This window comes from Myotis lucifugus, unplaced genomic scaffold (genome assembly GCF_000147115.1).
Source record: "Myotis lucifugus unplaced genomic scaffold, Myoluc2.0 scaffold_103, whole genome shotgun sequence".
NCBI lineage: Eukaryota > Metazoa > Chordata > Mammalia > Chiroptera > Vespertilionidae > Myotis > Myotis lucifugus.
Window position 1 is genome coordinate 3,284,164 of NW_005871151.1, and position 22,629 is coordinate 3,306,792.

Sequence of the window (22,629 nt, forward strand, 5' to 3'; positions counted from 1 at the left end):
GTGTTTTTATTTGTTTGTTTGTTTGTTTGTTTATTTAATATGTTTTTATTGATTTCAGAGAGGTAGAGAGAAATAAAACATCAATGATAAGAGAGAATCATCAATCAGCTGTGCCCTGCACACACTATCGGGGATAGAGCCCAAAACCCAGGCATGTGCCCTGCCTGGGAATCAACCGTGACCTCCTGGTTCATAGGTCAATGCTCAACCACTGAGCCAGACCAGCTAGGCTGAAACATGAAGTTTTGAAGACTTTTAGATATTTACTATCCAGTTGAAAAGGGTACATGCTCTCAGAATAAGATAGCTAAGACGTAAAATGAGATTAGAGACATTCTCACTAACCCACTTCTATTATGCCACCAAAAGTTAGGGGATTGTTTACTTGTTTATTGTCCACCTCTCTCAATAACTAAGGACTAAGGGAAAGGGAACTTTGTCTTATTCCTTCTGTATTCCCAATTCCTAGGACTATGCCTGGCATATGGCAGCTGATCAATAATAAATATTACTGCTCTGGCCGGTGTGGCTCTACAGGTTCGATCCCCAGTAGGAGCATGTGCAGAGGGCAAGTGATTGATTATCTCTCTCTGCTCCCCTTTCCCTCTCTAAAGTCAGTGAGCAGGTCCTTAAGTGAAGATTTAAATAAATAAATAACTTAAAGTCATACTTCACTTCCTACATTACATAGAATGAGGGTAAACATCTCAAAAGATATAAGTAATATACTGGTAACATATTTAAAGAATTAAGAATTAAGTTAAAGAAATTCTTAAGAGATAGGAAGTCATATGTAAAATGTTTATATATGAACGTATATTCCATTCAACTATCTCTTCCTATTTAAAATTAACACCAAATTAATTTTTATTAAAGAAAATAAGATTTCTGACATAAAATAATTAAATTACCTGTCCTGCCAACTCCAATCGCTTGTTACCATAATAGTCTCTGTCATCAACTTTATTATCTCCTTGGGCCAGAATTACCCTTCTTACCATCACTGCAGTATAGATACATTTGGCTCGGAAATTGAATTCTTTAACCTGTAATTCAGAAATTAGAGAAAAATTTTGAGACAATGTATATTATAATTTAAGATGCCTCAAGAAAAGAACCAATGCTATAATATTTAAATAAGAAAAAATGAATTGCTGTGATTCTTGCTATTCAAAGAAATTCAACTAGTCTATAACCTTCCTGAGAGCTGAGATGATGACTTTTCATGTTTGTATTCAGTACCTATAGTAGCTTTTCTTTAAAGATAACCACTATCAACTCCTTCCCTTTCTATAATATTTCATGTTACTCCTTCATTAGAGGTAGAATCCATCATCTCCGTGTGTTGGCCTGTAAACTAGCAGTTTCTACTTCCTCTTAGAGTCCTGAAGTACCACATGAGAAGTCCAGGACACTGCTGGGGAAAAGGGGACTTCTTGGAAAAGCTCTGAGGAGACAGAAATATGAGTAAAGACATTTTAGATGTCCAGCCCAATTGTTTTCAAATAACTCCAGCCTCAGCTGCTATCTGTCTGCAACTTTATGAGACCCATGATGAGAAAGCCCTTCTCCCACTGTTGAGCCCAGTCAAACCACCATGAGAGATAGCAATAAACAGTTATGTTGAGCCATTAAGTTTAGGAAATGTTTGTTATGCAATAATAGATAACAGGAATAGTACTAAAACATCGTCTGGCACTCAATTATTTATTGGATTAATGAATCCACCACAAATGTTCTATTCAATCTTCTCTAGTACAAACCCTGAAATCCATATGAATAAATCTGGCTCAATCAGTAAGTTAAATCATAACTGGTTAAGTCCGTGGTCGGCAAACCGCGGCTCGCGAGCCACATGCGGCTCTTTGGCCCCTTGAGTGTGGCTCTTCCACAAAATACCGACTTCTACGCATGGGCCACGAAGTTTCAATCGCACTGTATGCAGGCGCCCGCACGTGGTATTTTGTGGAAGAGCCACACTCAAGGGGCTGCATGTGGCTTGGGAGCCGCGGTTTGCCGAGCCACAGTTTGCCGACCACTGGGTAATTGTACTGGTTGGTCTGGAAAGACAAAAATCTTAGGAAACTAGGTAAATCTTTTTTCTACATGCAAAGGTACTCACTGGTACATGGGTCAAGATGGTAGAAGCGAGGAGCTCTCTTGCTTCTTCTATTTTGGTTTTCTTTGGTCCACCTCCCCACATCCTTTGCCTTCTTACTTTGTTCCCTATATATTTTAATGCCTATAAAAAGACAGAATATAGTATAATAATGTTTAATGATAGCATCAAAGACAATTTACGAAGCACCTACCCATATGTAAAGCTATACGCAAAAAGACAAGGGTCCTGGTTATAGAAAAAGTGCCCAGCTGGCGTGGCTCAGTGGTTGAGCATCGACTTATGAACCAGGAGGTCATGGTTCGATTCCCGGTCAGAGCACATTCTCGGTTGCGAGCTCAATCCCCAGTGGGGGGTGTGCAGGAGGCAGCCGATCAATGATTCTCTCTCATTACTGATATTTCTAGCTCCCTCTCCCTCTCCCTTCCTCTCTGAAATCAATAAAAATATATTTAATAAAAAAAAAAAAAAGAAAAAGCTGTGCTGGGCCTAGTCAAAAATCAACCGTTGTCACAAATCTACAGCAAAACAGCATTATACAGTATCTAATACATTGATTCCCTTTCATTTTATAATCTCTTTTCATACTATAAAACTGATACATAATCATTGTAGAAAATTTAGAAAATACAGATGAGTAAATGTGTGTGTGTGTGTGTGTGTGTGTGTGTGTGTGTGTGTATACATATAGTAGCCATAAATCTTCAACCTAGAGAAAACATGTTTACAGGTAATATTTTGAGATAGTGCTTTTTTCCCCTCAGAAAGCAATCACACCACGGAAAACCTCTAACCTGAAAGCTACAAAACATTGCTGAGAGAAAACAAAACCTAAGTAAATTGATGGTTATGCCATTTTCATAGACTGGGACATTTAATACTGTTAAGATGGCTTACTGTTAAAATTCTCTCCGAAATGACCAAGAGATGCATCATAATTGCTAATTATATTCCTGGCAGGCTTTGTAAAAACCAAAACTAATTGATTCTAAAATTTACATGAAAATGCAGAAAACCTGGAATAACTGAAACTATCTTGAAAAAGAAAAGTTGGAGGATTTACATTACCTGAGTTCAACTATAGAGTTATAATGAAAGCCAGTGTGATACTAGGATAAGGATAGACAAATAGGTCAATGGCAGAGAATAACAAGTCCAGAAATAAAGCTATGCTTTTATGGTGAATTCATATTTTATAAAAGTGCCAAAGCAATCCAATGGAGAAGGGACAGTCTTTTCAACAAATAATGTTGAAACAACTAAATATCTTTGGGTGGTGGACACACAGATCATGTAACATAGAAATCCACACCTAAAACCTATATGATCCTATTAACCAATGTCACCCCAATAAATTTAATAATAATAAAAAAGAAACAATTAAAAACTAAATTCCCTAAAGTAAAAAAATTAACCTGACCCCTACCTCACACCAAATAGAAAAAATTAGTTTAAGATGAATTTTATACAGAAACATAAAAACTAAAGATACAAAGCTTCTAGAGAAAAATACCCTGGGGGTGAGCAAACATTTCTTTAAACAAGACATAAAAATCAATAACCATAAAATACAAGTGAACAAAAAAAAACACAACCTCTTGATAATTAGATTTTATCAAAATTAAAGACTGCTCATCCAAAGACAGTTAAAATAATGAATAGGGAAACAATGGACTGGGAGAAAATATTTGCAACACATAATTCTGACAAGGATTTATATCCAGGATATTTTTTCAAAGGACTCAAATTCAATAATAAAAGAACTCAGTAAGGAAAATGAGCAAAAGATTTGGACAGACACTTCACAAAGTAAATAGCACATGAAAAGTGTTCAATGTCATTAGTCATCTGGGAAACACATATTAAAACCTGTTTGGAGATACCACCAAAATGGCTAAAATTAAAAAGACTGACAACACCAAATGTTGATGACGATGTGAAGTAATCAGAACTCTCATACATTGCTGGTGGGACTGCAAAATGGTAGTCACTTTGGAAAAAGATTTGGTAGTTCCAATTTTATAAAAGTCATAGACACAACTTCTTTGATCCAGCAATTCTATTCCTAGGTATTTATCCAAGAAAAATACTAACCTGTCCAGGCAAATACTTACACAGGAATGCTTATAGCAATGTTATTCACAATAGCCAGAGTGAAACCAAATGTCCATTAACAGGAAAGGACAAACTGTGGTATATTCATACAATGGAATACTACTCAGCAATAAAAAGACATAAACCACATGAATAAATGACATAAAAAGGAACAACTTGGACCAATATCAAAGAGTATGCTCAGCCAAAAGAAGCTGGACACAAAAAAGTATATATTGCATAATTCCATATATATAAAGTCCTAGAACAGGCAAAACTAACCTATGGTGAAAAAAATTAAAACAGTGGGGGTGAAATCAGAGATTGTAGACAAAAACTGACTAGGAAGGGGCATGAGGAAACTTTCTGAGGTAATGACAATATTTTATATCGTACAAAAATTATATGATTAGAACTGGTACATTTTAGTATATCTGAAGTTTACTTAAAAATGAAATATTGAAAGCTAATCAAGTAATGAAAGAGGAGTGTAAGTGGAGATTAGATGAAACAAGAATGGCAAAATGTTTATAATTGTTGAAGCTAGATGACAGGTACATGAGGGCTCATATACAGAATATCTGTATATTCTGTATATGTTAAAATGTTTTAATAAAAAGCTTTTAAAGAAGAGGATCATGTGGTTCTTATTACTTTGTAACAATGCATTTTTCTTTTTTACACTGACTTTCAGTTAGTAAGAAGAAAAAGTTGGGATTCCTGATTCTTTTTTTTTTTTTTTAAATATATTTTATTGATTTTTTACAGAGAGGAAGTGAGAGAGATAGAGAGTTAGAAACATCGATCAGCTGCCTCCTGCACATCTCCCACTGGGGATGTGATGTGCCCGCAACCCAGGTACATGCCCTTGACCGGAATCGAACCTGGGACCCTTCAGTCCGCAGGCCGACGCTCTATCCACTGAGCCAAACCGGTTTCGGCAGGATTCCTGATTCTTTATCCTAAAAGTCCTATCCCCAATTACCTGCCTGAGAAATTTCTTTTCCATGCTTCAAACCTAGATGAGGTATCACTTCCTCTTTGAAGCCTTTCGTAACCCCACTCCTTTTTCTATTTTAATTCCTTACATATGAAAAATGGAGTACTTTCATTAGCATTCAGATAACACTACATTTTAACTGTCTATTTACATGTAGGTCTCTCTCCTACTAAATGTGGTGTCATCTTTTTCTTTGATTCCTAATGACAAGTACAGTGCCTGGAACTCCTCTGTGATAAGATTTGGGCATCAAACTAGGATCTTCCCTATTAAAAGGCCATTAGAACATAAGATTAACTAAGACCCTGTAAATACTTGTGGCAGTAACCTAGCCGTAAGTAGTAACTAAGTAACTAATTAACTCAGCAGTGGGGGAGGGGAGGTAGGGGGGTGTCCAGGAATAGATGGGCAATTGGGTTTTCCCTAAACTGAGCTGTCTTCATTAAATTTTGCTCTTCCAATTCCCTTGGGGAAAAGGCTAAAGGCTCTTCACTTTTTGAGGAAGAAACAAAAGAACACAGGGGCACCTGGTACTACTTCTAATGTAACAGAAAGTCACCTTTTCCCTAGAATACCCAATAACGTTACCAGGGTTTCATAGTGTGAGGGTAAGAGCCCAGTCAATTTACAAATAGGACAAGATGCATCCAATCTTCCCCAAAAGGGAATAAATCATTTCTCTACATACCAGATCCCTTGGCAAGGATAATATAAAATGTACGTAACCAATATAGAGCAAAAAGGCTTTGTGAGCAGAAGAAAAAGGAGGTGAGACTAAAAGGGAGGCATTAAAAACAAAACACTGGTTTTAAGCAATCCACTAAAATGTCATGTCATCAAAAATTCTATTACATAAGATAAAGTGTACTTGTTACATTTTCATTTAGAATAACATAAGATATTCATGTTGCCCTAACTCCTAGTATATGTTCAACTTAACCATTTTGGATTACTTGTATCTCTATAACCTTTTATTAATAGCAAATAATTAAGCTATGTCTTAATCTAGCATAGAGTACAAGCCATCTCAAATTTAAACTTCCTGTTTGTTTTTCTCATGTTAGAAACATTTGTCTTTCTTGTTAACTAACTATATATTGCTCTCATCTTTTTCTTCCGTTTTATTGAATTTACTGGGGAGAAATAGGTTAATAAAATTACATAGGTTTCAAGTATACAAGTCTATAATACATCATCTGTAACTTCTCTGATTCAGTTAGCTAAAATTTTCTGTCAGTACCTATTTAAGAGAAATAAATGAGTAATTTTCCAACCCACTGTTAGCCCCTGCTCAAACAGCTTTATGATGTTAGGGTTATGTGACCACCAATGATGATGTGTGTAATAAAATGAATAATAGATCTCATTGAATCCACTGGGGTATCATTAAGGCAAATTGCTCTTCCAGGGCATTACACAGCTTTAAAAGATAGAGTATATCTCCTTTCACTGAACCTGTCCCTGAGTTATTTCTTAACATTTTCCTCTTCATGTTCTAGGAACCCTTGGATAATATAATTTCAGTTTGTTACAAAGACTCGTGTTCACTAAATATTTTATTTTTAGTAAAGACCCAAAATAGAATCTCCTAAATCCCAACCACTTTTCTTGCCCAATAATTAGAGTCAACTATTAACTAACTGCAGAAAATGAGGAAGGTGGTGATGAGAATAATCGCTACTGATTTGTGCTTTGGAATTACACGTACTTACATATGATATTAACCTCCTAAATGATAGACTCAGTCTTTGAAAATATCAAGATGAGTTTGATTTTTTCAGAGCACACACTAACTGATATAAGTGGGAAAATGCTATCTCTACAAGCATCCTAGGTGACAAGAAAAAAGAAGCCTAGAATCTATACCTTGTTACAAGTAATCCACAGAATAGACAACATACATATGGATCAATAAAAAGCTGGGGTATCCTTAGGGCAAATTGCTCTTCCAGAGCATTACACAGCTTTAAAAGATAGAGTGTATCTCCTTCAAACTGAACCAGTTCCTGAGTATTAACTCACTTTGTGTTAACTCACTGATATGTGCCTCTATAGCAGGGAATTCCCACCTCGCAGGATGGCTCCCAAGGATGTCACCATTGACTTCCACTTAGCAAAGCACTTTACAAATGTTGTACTAAGAATTCTAAGTACACACACACACACATATACATATATGTGTATATATGTAAGTGTGGGATAGGGATATATCTATATATCCCTATCTTCATCTTTGTGTCTTGTCCTAAAATCCCCAGGTTCCAACTAGGAGTGCCTCAGCAGGTCAATGAAGGCTCTGCAGTGGCAAAGGGGTCTCTGATCTGGTCTGATCTTGCTGATAACACTGGGAATTAAGGAAAAGGTATAGAAATCACATACAACTAGATGTCAAAAGCAATTAGAAGTAGGGAGTAAAAATGGATAAGAAAGAGAAATGCAAAAAAAAAGCCGTCTACACTAGAGTTGCTGTAGTTTTATAAAAGATTTAACGCAGGCAAATAAGGAAAAAAGAGTACTTCCTATCATATCAGAACAAAGGCCTCTTGGCCACATATTGCCCCTTCTAAGTTAGGCACCATAGGCTGATGATTTGTCTAGGCCCACTTCTTCCTCCAATCCCTAAATAAATGAGTCAGAGATGCTTCTCTATTACTCCTCCCATCTCCCCAATACCCCTCCCAAACCTATGCCCCCAAAGTCACTGCATCCCATGCTTTATCAATGAGCAGCATTAAATCTCCAATTCCCTCTCATAGCAAAGGACAACATGAAAAGACACACCTGCATCTGTGTGAAAATCTGAGCTTTCTGGCATTCTTCCAAACTGGGCCCAAAGGCTGCCATCACGTGCTCCTCTGTTCCAATCATCTGCACAATTTCTTGGTCACACTCAACACCCATGGCCTAGGAAGGAAAGAAAGGAGAGAAAGAGTGTTGGCTTTGTGTTAACTCACTGACATTTGCTTATGCTAATTTGGCATTGTTTGTGGGTATTACTTCTAAGCAAAAGCTAGCTCTTTCCTCAGAAATGGTGCCATCTGGCATTGGCAGCCAAAGCCCAAGCTGCAGAAGAACCTGAAACAGAAATTTTGATTAGGAAGAGGAAAACAAACATTCTCAAGCACTTTTTGCGTGTGTACTATCTTCTAAAATTTATAAATATTCTATGAGTTTCATCATGAAAAAAAGGAGGCGAAGAGATACAGTGGAGACACTGGTCACAATTACAAAGGCAAACTGAAAAAAAAAAAAAAGAAAAAATTAAAAAAAAAATAGCCAAAGAGCAAATCAGAAAATGTGCAATGCTGAAAATAAACAGAACCCCAATTAGCTTTGTCAAAAGAATGATATTTCTGAAAAGTGTCAAAATTCACATTCAGGCTAAAAGAATTTTTCCTAAGGGATGTTTTACCTCACTCTTCTAGATACTAAGCTATACTTTATGCAGGTTTTAAAAGTGATCGTTTAAAAACTAAGAACACACTTAACAGGTTTAAGAAACCCACTTATCTTAAGTGTTTCAAGGTGGCAGCAGCAATGCAGGTCTTTGTAGATTCCATATGGTGAGAAGGCTCACTCCTTCACACACTTGCCTGGAATTCTGCCATATCAAGAAATACAGCATAATTGCACTAACCTTCCCTTTGGCAGAGAAATAATCTGCTTCTTAGAAGTTAGGGGGAAAGTTATGTTTGCATTAAAATTCTTCCTTTAGCTATGTAGTGAAACAGAACCAGGAGTAACTGTCTCGTTAGGTTTTGATCCTCTGTTTCTCAGTTCTTCCTGAGAGAGAGAGGTTAAGTTGAATCCCAAGGTCCAATGCAGACCTTCAAGAACATTACCCTGAATACAATGGAAAGGGCACCTCCCTGAGGTGTCCGTCCTAAAGTAATGTCAACAAACCTTATAACCACTGCTATCATGTCGCCTCTTCCACCTGTTTTCTCATTTCTGTAACAAGAGGGCACAACTAGGTCCCATTCAGCTCAAAATTCTACAATTGAATTTTAGTCTGCAGTCTGTAAATTTGACGTGGATACTTTAGGATCAGAGGTAAACTTACTGAAAGTTTTGAAGTTTTTGCAGGGAGCTAAATATATGCTTATGTCCCTTTCCGGCCAACTGTAGTGGTTTAAAAAATATTCACCAATTCTTTGACACTCTCTTCAAAAGGTGAAGACTAATTCTCCTGTCCCTGAGTGTAAGCCAAACTTAATGACTCACCTCTCCAGAAGAAAAGTGGAAGTGACAATATGTGACTTTGGAGCCTTGGTCATAAAAGGCACTGTAGCTTCCTGCTTTCTGCCTCTCACAGTGCTCCTCGGGGGGAAGCCAGAGTCATGTCATGAAGACACTCGAGCAATCTATGGAAAGGTCTGGTGCTGATGCCAACTGCCATGTGGTGAGCCATCATGGAAGGGGACCCACCAGCTCTAATTCAGCCTTCAGATAACTGTAGCCTTGGCTGATATCTTGACTCATGAAAGACTCTGAGTCAGAACCACCCAGCCAAGCAACTCCCAAATCCCCAACCAACAGAAACTGTGCTATAATTTGTTACCTAGGACAGATAACTAATAGACCAAATTTTGGAATTACATTCGCATTTAAACTTAAAAACATTTTTTAAGTTATAACTTATTCAAAATGTTTTTGTTCAGTGAACAAACAACGAAGTTCTCAGGATACAAATCTTTTTGTATTATAATTTTTGCATACTTTTATCTCTACTTTGCATTTATTAAAATGGACACTAGACATTCATTAAAACACATAGCCTTTCACAGATTAAAGAAGTGTAATCCTAAAAAAATTATCACTCCTAATTTTATTTATCCATTGCAAATTTATTATGCATTGGAAGCTTAACTTAAAAACAAACAGCATAGTAAAAAGATGTCATTTCTGTTCATAGCAGAACAAGTTTCAAAATATATTTTCTTTTAATTTATTCAGTCAGGCCCAGCCAGCATGCGTCAGTGGTTGAGCGTGGACCCATGAACCAGGAGGTCATGGTTTGATTCCCAGTCAGGGCACATGCCCGGGTTGTGGGCTCGACCCCCAGTAGGGGGCATGCAGGAGGCAGCCAACAGATGATCCTCTCATCATTGATGTTTCTATCTCTCTCTCCCTCTCCCTTCCTCTCTGAAATCAATAAAAAAAAAATATTTTTAAATGTGTTCAGTCAGTACATAATTCTTTATGAAAGTTGTATATATAATGATTGAGCCAAGACAGCAGCAGCTGGGCTCTCCTCCTTTGAGGAGCCTGGGAGTTATGGCACTGAGCTATAAACTCGGCAGAAAGGAAGATTCTGGAGAAGTGGTCTCTCTGGAGGGGAGATGCTAGTGGCATCATTTACGGCTAAGTTTGGTAAGTAACCTTCTGCCTCCCTTCTCTTCCTCCTCCTTTTCTTCCATCTTTCTTTTTTCTCTAAAATCTCTAGATGTGACTAATGCACATCACTTCTCAGAGGAAAGCCCAAACACTAAAAGAGATCTATAAAGGACAGATACCAAATGAAGCCTGCAAAATGAGACTAGAAAATGGTCTCACTGAGACAAATTGAGTCCTAGAGCTGAAATGGAAGTAGTTTTCTGGATCAACCCCCTTTCTTGGAGTACATTAATATCTAAAACATCTGAACTAAAGCCACCCAGATTATCTTAATAATTAGTTCAGTAATTTCCAAGTGAAAAAGACTACATACTTGATTGCCTATTTTGGTATGTAATAAAAGTCCATTCTCATTTAACATATGAATTGCCACTTCAAGTTGCCCTGATGCTGAATCTAAGGAGTAATTTTATAATTGCATAAAATTCTCAAGTGGCCTAACATGGACCTAAATATTTCTAAGCTCTCCAAGTATGTCTTAGTTATGAAGCAAAGATATGCCAAACACATGCTAAATACTAGTAACAACATATGTGCAGAAAGAATGATCAGTGGCAAAGCTTTTCTCTAAAAGAACCAAACTCTTCCTGTATCTGAAATACAGGGTGATAACTCAGTCGGGTATCATCAAAAGTGCTCCAGTTCCAAAATGACTTTATGACTACTTAGCCTTCAGAAGTCACAGCTACAAATAAAAGGCATATTGCTATGGAAACGACAGCAAAATGGCCAACCATTTTGCTTTACAGACATAATTTAGACATCTGAAAACTAGCTTTACATGGAGCTCTTTGTACTCTAGATAGCTGAAATCATTTCACCTAATTTAAGTCAAAAGTGAATGCTATATAATAACCTTATGAAAAAACAGCAGTCTAGCAATCAGCAAAAAGAACAAAAATAAGGAGACATGTTCTTTAAAAAGTGGCAGTCTCCTTGAACATCTACTGAGTGTGATTAAAAGTGTGACTTTTAAGAGATAAAAAGAATACTAATGAACAGAAGAGAATGATATGCAGGCAAATGGTGATATGCTGAATATATAATGTGAAGGAGGGAAAGGGAATAACTTCTTAAAACATCTAATATTCAGTAATCTCTAATTTTTCCTCACAGTAGACAGAAGTCAACTTAATATTACCAAAAGGAGTCCTGGCAGAAAATAAAAGAACTGTGATAGCCCTCTTTAATTGTGTGATTTTTCCTCTTTAAAGATCAAAAATTTCAATATAAGTTGGCTTCCAAGAAACAATACAATGCCCAGCACACCCTGAAATTTGATCTTTTCCACAAAAACTTTCAGACTGCAGATGCCATCATAGCACAACTGCTGAATACTTGAGAATACAAAATGCAAAGTGGGGAAGATTCATGGGCAGGAGAACCTTTGTAGTGATTCAAGTCCATAAATAAGGCTGATCTAGGTCTTAAAAGCTTTATCCATCATATTCAGACTCAGCATGGACTCTAAAACCCTGCTGTTTCTGTCACTTTTAGCCAATTGTTGGTTACAATCAACAACCATCAAGTCCTAATGACTGTCAAGGTCTGTGCTAAGGCCACAGAACACAAAAAGAGAAATGATGTGACTTTTCTGGCATCCAGTTTATTTTCCTGGACTTCTGGCATCAAATGTGTAAGGAGGACTAAGGAAGGAGAAAAAGCATCCTCTTTTTGGGTTGTCTTAGCTTTAAAAAAACACATGATATCATTTGTTCTTCACCACTACCCTCTTAGGTGAAATTCTCACTTAAAAGTGAATTATCGCCCTAACCTGTTTGGCTCAATGGATAGAGCGTTGGCCTGAGGACTCAAGGGTCCCAGGTTCAATTCTGGTCAAGGGCATATACCTTGGTTGCGGGCACATACCCAGTAGGGAGTGTGCAAGAGGCAGCTGATCGATGTTCCTCTCTCATCGATGTTTCTAACTCTCTATCTCTCTCCCTTCTTCTCTGTAAAAATCAATAAAATTTATTTTAAAAAAAAATTATCTAAGACCCAAAGAGATTAGGAAACTTGCCCAATGTCACACAGCTAATCTACCCATTACCCAATCTACCTCCCAGAGGGAAAGTCTAAATAGTGGTTATCAAACAAGTTTCCACTGAATTATTAAAATATCCCTATAGTAGGAAACCAAAAAAAGTGACTGAAATTTGAACTGAATATTTAAACTGAAAAGTCTGGAAATTTTAAAATGTTTAATTCTTATATATTGATGATACACTATGTATAATACACATTATACATAGAATGTAATGGATACATTTCAGAAGAAAAATGTGTCAACATATACCAAGTTGTTTTTTTAAAGATGTAATCCATTCCCAGGAATTAAGTCTCACAAAATAATCAGCAACATGCACAAACATGTATATATAAGGACATGCAGGGTTGTGTATAAGAGAGAAAACTTGGGGGAGAAGGGGTGATACCTGAATGTCTAACTACAGGAAATTGGTTAAATATATTATATCACACATATGCAATTTCTATATAATACCTGCTAAAAGCAATGATGTAGACTCATATTTACAAACATCAAAAACTACTCACAGCCCTAGCTGGTTTGGCTCAGTGGATAGAGCATTGGCCTGCGGACTGGAGGATCCCGGGTTTGATTCCAGGCAACGGTACGTGCTCAAGTTGAGTGCTTGATCCCCAGTAGGATTCTCTCTCATAATTGATGTTTCTATCTCTATCTCTATCTCCCTCTCCCTTCCTCTTTGAAATCAATATATACACAATTCATTGTTAAGTGAGAAAAATAAAATGGATGTGTATATTACAAGGAAAAAGAGGTCAGAAAAAATATACCCCAAAATATAGTAATACTTTTCAGTGGCTTTAAATTTTTACAATGTAAGGATTGTTTTACTATAACCAGAAAGGAAGAAGTTTGAAATCTCAACTACTGGTTACATAAAAATGTACACTGTTAATTAATAGCCCATTATAAAAGGATTTAAGTCAGCTACATTTACAGAATAAACATTAAATAAATTTGACAGAAGAAACTCTTATCAAGCATGTCACCTAGCAAAAAAAAAAAAAAAAAGCAGTTAATATGTATCTTCTGATTTTAATGCATGTGTCTAGTGATGCAATTTCCATGTGAGTGATAAAAGATTACATGCATTATAATTAATTTATAATTTCTGGTGTAAGGAAGGTAGGTAGGTAGTCCTGTGCATCTTCAAGCATCAAAACCTTTCAAATAATTCCTTTTGATGCATGGGAGCATACTGCCCTCTGCTGGAGATGTGATTCTACATGGTTACATAAAATTTTCTTTACTAAACACCACTATGTACATAAGAGATTGCACTGGGTACTGTGATCATCTGAGCTCTTTATTTTAGTCAACCTAGTCATCAAGATTCATTTAATACCCATATACAGTAGATCATCATTATCCACAGTAGCTATGTTTTACAAAGTTGCCGAAAACACTGAATTAATGAAGAAGCACTGCTCCTGGGGGAAACAGGTTCTTGTGAACCTCTGGTTAAATTTTCTTCAACTGATTAATACAGAACCTATGTATGTTTCTATTTAAAGATACCTTATTTTACATGTGTGTGTGTGATTCATTTACACTGAAGTCACAGCCAAGAGCACTCATGCCTGAACAAAGCTTATCTAACAAATATTTTCTCTATAAAGCACATCATAGCCTTCTTGCGCTTAGAGACACTTCAGCACTATGCTTGGGGGTCATTTTAAACAGCAAAATCTCTAACAAGAGGTACAAAAATGTGAAAAACATAACACTAGACAGAAAAAAGGGCACCTTTTAACAGTATGAGAGCTGAAATGAGAAATCAGTGTTGCCTTGTTTGACCTCGGCTGGGAATGTGCCTGTTGGGTGACTGAAATTTTTCATTGTTCTGTGTATGTGCATGCCCATAAATAATTGTAAAAGCACCACAAATACTGATTTGCAGTTACAAATAAATTTTAGCAAGTAGAAGAATTGGAAAATATAGAATCTGTGAATACCGAGGACCAACTGTATGATATAATGTCAACTAGTTTTCTGTTTTGCTAAATACTAATACTATAATTTAACTGTTCAGAGAATGGAAATAATATTTAAGTCTCAGAGAAGATTAAATGAGCTACTATACAATTACCTGAGAAGATAACATTTAGACATTATTTCTATGGGAAAAATTTTGGATTCTAAGCCAACAATTCACAAACAAGCTGTGGGTGGAGGGGAAATCAGTTGTAAATCGAAGATTAATATTTATGCAGAAACGCGCTAGAGTCCAGAAGTCCATAAAACAGAACAATGAACTTGGTCCATACTCTTTGACCTAGAAAATTCCACTACTAGAAATTTAGCCTACGGTTGTCCTTGCCCATGTGCAACATGATATTGCTGCAGTTATGTAATAGAAAGAGATATGTCCACTGATAGCAGAATGTTAAATAATAGTACAGCTATAAATAGAACAGTTTGTTGGAAAGAATACAGTAGCTCTGTATGAAGTAACATAACACTATTGCCAAGATGTAAGTTACCAAAAAAAAAAAAAAAGGACAGAGGAAAAGCTGAGAGAAAAATGATGTAAAATATATGTAAATAAAAAACAAAACAACAGAAATAAAATTATATACTCATGTGCTTCTACATGTACAGACGAGCTCTAGAGAGATGCACAAGAAACTAGTAGCAAGTGGTGTCTTTGGGCGGAGAACTACATGGTTAGGTACAGGTGGGTGGGAGGTTTACTCACCACTATATACCCTTTTGTACTTTTGGAATTTTTTATAAACCCTGGTCTTATTAGCTTTCCATTTAAAATGCATTACATGATTGACAACTTGTCCATACTACAAGTCTCTCTATTCTTAACTCGTTATCCTCCAAATTTCTAATTACATATGAAAAATCAGAAAAAAAGACTCAGATACAGAGAACAAACTGATGGTTGCCAGATGGGATGGGCGTTGGAGGCTGTGTGAAAAAGGTGAAGAGATTAAGAAGTACAAATTGGTATTTTCAAAGTAGTCACCGGGATGTAAAGTATAGCATAGGGAATATAGCCAATGATGTCATAATAACTATGCATGGTGCCAGGTGGGGATCACTTTGTAAGTTATATAAATGTCTAACCACTCTGCTGTACACCTGAAGTCAATATAATATTGAATGTCAACTGTAATTGAAAAAAGTAAAAATTTTAAAAATGTCTTTATAATTTTCAGTAGATACCTGCAACCTTACCTTAAATATAATTACAATCGGTATATCTTCTGATAAAGTATTATGCCTCAAATAAAATCGTCCTTGTTTCACAGCCATATTGGTTCTGCTTTTTTTCTCATGGGTAGAGCTACAAGGAAATACAAGTTGGTTAAACTGCATCCCCATTTAGTTTCAAGCTACTAACATGCAATAGAAATGTATGTCAATCAATAAGGTTTAACTGATCAATAACAATCAGTGAGGTCCTATCTAATAGGTGCTTTTTAAAGATGCCCAACTCCTCTCCTGCCCCTGCCACTTGCATTTTAAACACTATAAATGTTTCTTTAGCTTTGAGATTATGGTGGAAGTTTTGTGGGTGAATTTATTTTGACCTACTTCACTTTGATTCCACCTGAACTCCTTGGATCCAATGTGGGGCATATATTCACAATCAATTTTATAGATTTGAAGAGAAAAACCCCAAAATGAGCCTGTACCATAATGAGAAACTATGAAGAAATGAATTTGTATACTAATAATCCAATAAAACATACCTATAGTCTGGGTATACTGTGAAGAAAACAAGAAACCTAAGGCAATCTCCTCTTATAGATCTCTATTCACTATAAAATTTCCAGTGGATTCAAAAACATTTCAACACTTTATTCATTCATAAAAGTAACACACACTAATCATCAGCTACATAGTATGCACCTTTACCAATCTATTTACATTAGCTCTAATCTCATACATACTAAAACTTATTTTGAAGTGTTGCCTCCGAATTACATATGAGGAAACCAAGGCTCAGAGAAGCTAAGTAACTGCTCACCCAAGTACCTCATAGCTAGTAAACAAAATCTTTAGGATTCAAATCCTGATTGCCCTGGTTCCAAAACTGCAAACAGTGGGAAGACATATTGTAGAATTATTAGATCTGGGTTCAAATGCTTATTACCTCTGATGATGGATGTGACCTGCACTCAAGGTCTGTTACTCAACTATAAAACAGAGATATCACTTATCTTGGAGGACTGAGCTGACAAATAACATAGGTAAAGCACCTAGTATACTGCCTGGTTCCTAGTCACTGCTCAATAAATGGCCATTATTGTTAGTTGCCTCTCTATCAGAAAGAAAAATGAAGAAACTCTGAGTTAAGAAGTTCAATACTGCCCTGACTGGTTTGGCTCAGTGGATAGAGCGCCGGCCTGCGGACTGAAGGGTCCCGGGTTCGATTCCGGTCAAGGGCATGTGCCTTGGTTGCGGGCACATCCCCGGTGGGGGGTGTGCAGGAGGCAGCTGTTCGATGTTTGTCTCTCATCAATGTTTCTGACTCTATCTCTCTCCCTTCCTCTCTATAAAAAATCAATAAAATATATTAAAAAAAAAAAAGAAGTTCAATACAGGTTGTTAGAAGAAAAATTCTACTACATACTGACATCTTAACTATGTCACAAATTTTTTATATCCAGAATCCATTAACTTCCAAAATTCAAATTACATATGATAATAAGTCAGAGGAAAAAAAATTACAGTAGCAATATAAGGGATACTATTAAAGAAAAATGAGTATTCTGTGAAAGAGACTGGTCTGAAAAACTAACAATAAGATGTTAAGTTCATGAAATAATTCATTAAATATTAAGTGTAAAATAGTCTCATATCAACAGAAATAATCAATAATAAAAATAATCTGGAATACATATGTAAAAATCTGGAAATATTTTTTATTTTTTTTAAAGTTCCTTTAATGCTACAAATTAACATAAAATTCAACTTTTAAAATAACTAGCGGCCTTTCAAACAATGTCTCATACATTCATCACAGAAAATTTTAAATCAATACTCTATGCTTACAGTGTTACACAATAAGTTCAATACAGATAGTTTAAATATTTCCCTGCCTATTATCAGACACAAATAACTGGGTACCCCCATATCAAACGACAGCCACTTGATATTAATGGAATTATCAATATTTCTTAAGAACACCATCTCTGCTTTCCATACCTGGTAACTGACGCACCAACTGTCCCTTTTCTGTCAGCCTCCACAATAATCCTGTTCTTAGACAGCTGCTCTTGGATAAGAATAACTTTCTCCACTCCTTTAACAATGAAGTAGCCACCTGCCCGAAGGAAACAAGAACAGTTCCACCATCTAGTCTTCTAACAGTGTGCTTTAGTAATCTCCTGAATTAGAGATCATTCTTCCATTGCTTCATGGCACTTGGCCACCACTTGATTCAAAGAGGTTTGCTGTTTTATTAATTAATGATAGTGTCAGCACATGATTTTACATAAAATGAAGCACAAGATAATAAACTTCTTGACAGGAAATGTATCTTAGTGTCTACGCATCACCAGCACCTGACACATATAGGAGGTGAATACAAGTAATTATGTTAAATAAATTAGACTGCAGGTTTCTTAAGCAGAAAAATAGCTAATCATCTTCAATATACACTGAAATTTGCTCTAAGTTTTCTAACAAATCAGTGATAATGGTAAGCTAGGTTTCTGTAATATTCTATACTCAATAAAACTCATATTACCATATATATTTTTGCACACAATTCAGAATATGACAAAGTGAGACTTCATTTTACCTTCAGAATAAAGTAGAAACAGGGCAATATATTTTACTTATGCAACATTTTATTATAGTCTAAAAGTCACGTTCTTTGTTAACTTCTTTCCAAAACCTTCTGGGAGTCTACATCAATGCAACTTTAAAGGAAGTAGATTAAAGCAACTATAAATTAAATCAGTGTGAAATATGAGTTAAGGAATTAAAAGAAACTTTCTGTTAAGTGCTAAGCTTGAAACTTTATAAAAGAAACTTCCTAAAAACAGGTACAAAAATGTGATTTTTAAAAATTTAAACAGAAGACTTTTATTTCCCCCCTGCAATGCATTTAAACTAGCCTGAAATTAGATGTTTGAGTCTTTACAAACTAGCTAGATAAGTAACTTTGTGAGATTATTTTTTAATTTTTAAGTACACCAAAAGAGCATTACCCTGGAGCAAAGAGACAAAGAAAATACTGACAAACCACAGCAATAAATACTTGGGGTATTAAAGTTTTAAACCTGAAATAAAAGAGGAAACAATATATTTTTTAGAAATATAGACTAATAGAATAAAGTTGAAACCAAATTTCTGGACGTTTTGTAAACAAAATTTTATCAAAGTTCGTATAAAGCAGAAAGGCTGGTATTGTTTTAAGGAAAATGTTGAAAAACAAAAAACAAAAACAAAGGAAGTGGAGCAAATCCAAGGACTCACACATACCTGGATCTAAAGGGCATTCATTCAGTTTGGCAAATTCTGCTGGCGTTTTCCCTGTAAGAACACAGTTTGAACTACGAAGCATTATGGGCATTCTGTTTAAAATAAAACAAAAGAAATTATCACATAAAGATTGTCACTGGGTGTGTGTGAGTGTGTGAGTGAGCATGTGCGAGGGCAGGTGTACCTGTGAGTGTCTGAGCAAGGACGCGGGGTGAGCAGTTTGGGCTATCCTGGCGGAGGAGCCGTGAGGCCCATTGCCAGGAGTCAGGGTCCAGGGACTGCAGTATTTGGTGGGGAGGGGGCTGTAGCTTCCCCCGTCCGCTTCCCCAGCAATGGGCGCCTCCAGGTGGCTGGAACCACAGGCTGGAGAGACTGAGAAGGATGCAGCTTGGTCACAAAGCCAGGAGTGCTGGCACTGAGAGGTGGCTGGATAAGCGCTGGCTGAGAAGGCCGTGGCGGGGGCACAGTGGGAGGAGACCAAGCCTGAGACTCACGGGAGGGAATGGCCAGAACGCCCCGCCATCATCCCACCTGGGAAGTTCACCCAGATCTGTGCTGCAGGAAGAGCCACATGGTGGAATTCAGGGACGGGGAGGGGTCTGACCCGCACACCCAGCAGTGAATCGGAGGGACAACTCAAAAGTTCCGGAAGAATTTTTGGCAGAGAGCAGGAAAGGGGCTGGACAGTGTGGCCCAGGAAAGAGCATTGGTCCTGCCCACTTAGGTGCAGGGGAGGCATGCCTTCCCCCACCTGCAGAATGGCTGCAGCAACCCGAGAAAAGGGGGACCAGCTCTGGGCTGGAAATCTATACACCAGTGGCTGGGTCTGGTGGGTGGGGAACTTTGACAATGGCCTGGTTAGAGCCTTGGCGGATGCCTTGCCCAGTGGTCAGACACATTGAAAGACTGGAGTGCTAAGCAGGGATGATTTATTTATTATCCCTTCCTGCTTGAGAAGGTAGAAGGTAGCAAGGAGGTGCCAATGAGCCAGGCAGGGCTGAGGCATTGGAAGGAGAGGAAGTACCCACCACCCTTCTACAAGCTACATATACCACCCCCAAAACGAGTCTGTTTAAACCATCATGGCAGGACACAGAGCCCAGCTCCATGGAGGCAGGGAGAGTAGCTCAGAACAGGGACAGTCAAGCTGCGAGCCCCTAGGCAGCCCCAGCCTCTGGGTTATGGAGGCCCCGTCCACCAGACTACTTGGAGCTCGGCCCTGCCAGTGCTTCAGTCAGGTTGCCCAAAGGCCAGGCAGGGGCAGCAAGAAACATTGGCTGGCACCAGAGAACCTATCAGGAGACCAGCACCAAAATATCAAGGGGCCTGATTCAACAACATCAGAGCAAAATCCAGCAAACTCCACAAATAGCAGATCCAAATATTTTTTTCTTTTCATATCTCTTTCCTTTTATTCATTTTTCCTCTTTTTTTTAAATTTTTCTGTTTTCTTTTCCCATTTTTCTTTTCCTATTATATATTTTAATTTATTCATTATTGTTACTTTTAAAAAATATTATTATTATTTCATTTCTTTTTTTCTTTTCTTTTTTAATCTTATGCTATTTCTTTTCCTTTCACATTTTCTTTTTTGGGTTCTTTTTTCTCCTATAATTCTTTTGGCCTCATATATTTTAGTATCCTTTTTTTTCCTTTTCTTTTTCTATTTTAGTCCTTTTTGTTGTTGTTGTTGTTGTTGTGTGTGTGTGTGTGTGTGTGTGTGTGTGTGTGTGTTGTTTTCAATTCAGTCTTGTTTTGTCTTGATTTGTTCTGTCAGCACCTATATAACTGTTGGCATGATGTGGTTGGGGTTGAGCCCAACCACAAATGCAACAACAGCAATCAAGACCCAAGTATAACAGGAGGGCCCATTTAATCCAAGCAAGGGACATTCCTAGTGCTCCCAGCTCAGAAGATCAAGGAGACTACACACACCACGGGTCCCACAAGAAGTCCACTTCACCAAGACTGGGAGGCACAGCAGTCTTATCCAATACACAGAAACAAACACAAAGAAACAGCAAAAATGGAGAAACAAGAAAACAGGCCCCAAATGAAAGAACAGGAGAAATCTCCAGAAAAAGAGCTAAATGAAATGGAGGCAAGCAATTTATTAGAAACAGAGTATAAAGTAATTAGAATGCTCAACAGCATAAAAAAGGGCACAGAAACCATGAAAAACAACCAGTCAAAAATGAAGAATAAAATAGCTGAAATAAAGAATACACTGGAAAGGAATTAATAGTAGGTTAGAAGAAGAGGATTGAATTAGCAAATTAGAAGGTAGAAAAAAAAATCACTCAATCAGAGCAGCAAAAAGAAAAAAATGCTTTAAAAGCATGAGGACAGTTTAACCCTTTGAGTGCCAACCAATATCGTAGGACTATGCTAAAATGCCAAGCATTTTTACTGATTTTACAGCAGTTTAGGAAAAAAATTATGAATCGCAAGTAAATGAAGTTACATATTCAAAAACTTAAGGAAACCTTTACTACATTGACATATTTAGCAATATCATCATCACTAATAAAAGCAGACTTAGAACTGGACGCCATTTCGAAGCTTTGATAACACTCCCGGCACTTTTGGCGAAAGACAGGAGGAGCGCGATCACGCTCCCCGGCACTCTAGGGATTAAGGGAACTTTGGGACACCATGAAACAGAACATCTGTATCATAGGGGTGCCAGTTGGAGAAAAAAGTGAATAAGGGATTAGAGAACCTGTTTGAAGAAATAATGACAGAACTTTTCTAACCTGGTGAAGGAAAAAGTCACACAAGTTTAGGAAGCACAAAGCCCCAATCAAAATGAACCCAAAGAGACCCACATCAAGACACATCATAATTAAAATGGCAAACATTAAAGACAAAGAATCTTAAAGGCAGCAAGAGAGAGAGTTTCCATAAGGCTGTCAGCTGATTTTTCAACAGAAATACTACAGGCCAGAAGGGAATGGCATGAAGTAATCAAAGTAATGAAAAGCAAGGATCTGAAACCAAGACTACTCTGTCCAGCAAGGCTATCACTGAAAAGTGAAGGTGAAATAGCTTCTCAGACCAAAAAAAAAAGCTAAAGAAGTTTATTACCACCAAACCAATATTGCAAGAAACATTAAAGGGACTGCTGTAAGAGGAAGAATACATATATATTTATTTATATTTATATGTTTATATTTACTTATTTACTTTATTTATATACTAGAGGCCCAAAGCACGAAATTCGTGCAAGGAGCTCGGCCCTCGCAGCCGCAGTGGCTTGCCTTGGCCTCGCAGACCTGGCTTTGTCAAGAAAACTGACTGGTCTAATTAGCATATTATGCTTTTATTATTATAGATTTAGAGAGAGAGAAACATAGGTATAAAAAATAAAACAGGAGAGGACATTGGGGGGATAAGGACACATTTGTAATATCTTAATCAATAAAGGGAAAATAAATTTAAAAAAATAAAACAGGCATTATAATATGTACCTATCAATAATCTTAAATGGTAAATGGATAAAATACTCCAATCAAAACACAT

At 37.0% G+C, this 22,629-nt stretch overlaps 1 protein-coding gene across 1 annotated transcript in view; it reads right to left on the reverse strand.

The window, feature by feature from the left end:
• POLR3B (RNA polymerase III subunit B) overlaps positions 1 to 22,629 on the reverse strand; it is a 103,187-nt gene that overhangs the window by 70,222 nt on the left and 10,336 nt on the right. Inside the window, 6 exon segments of the mRNA XM_006092734.3 lie at positions 912 to 1,046; positions 2,123 to 2,242; positions 7,995 to 8,117; positions 15,847 to 15,955; positions 17,824 to 17,941; positions 19,108 to 19,199. Coding sequence (XP_006092796.1) covers positions 912 to 1,046; positions 2,123 to 2,242; positions 7,995 to 8,117; positions 15,847 to 15,955; positions 17,824 to 17,941; positions 19,108 to 19,199 — 697 coding nt within the window.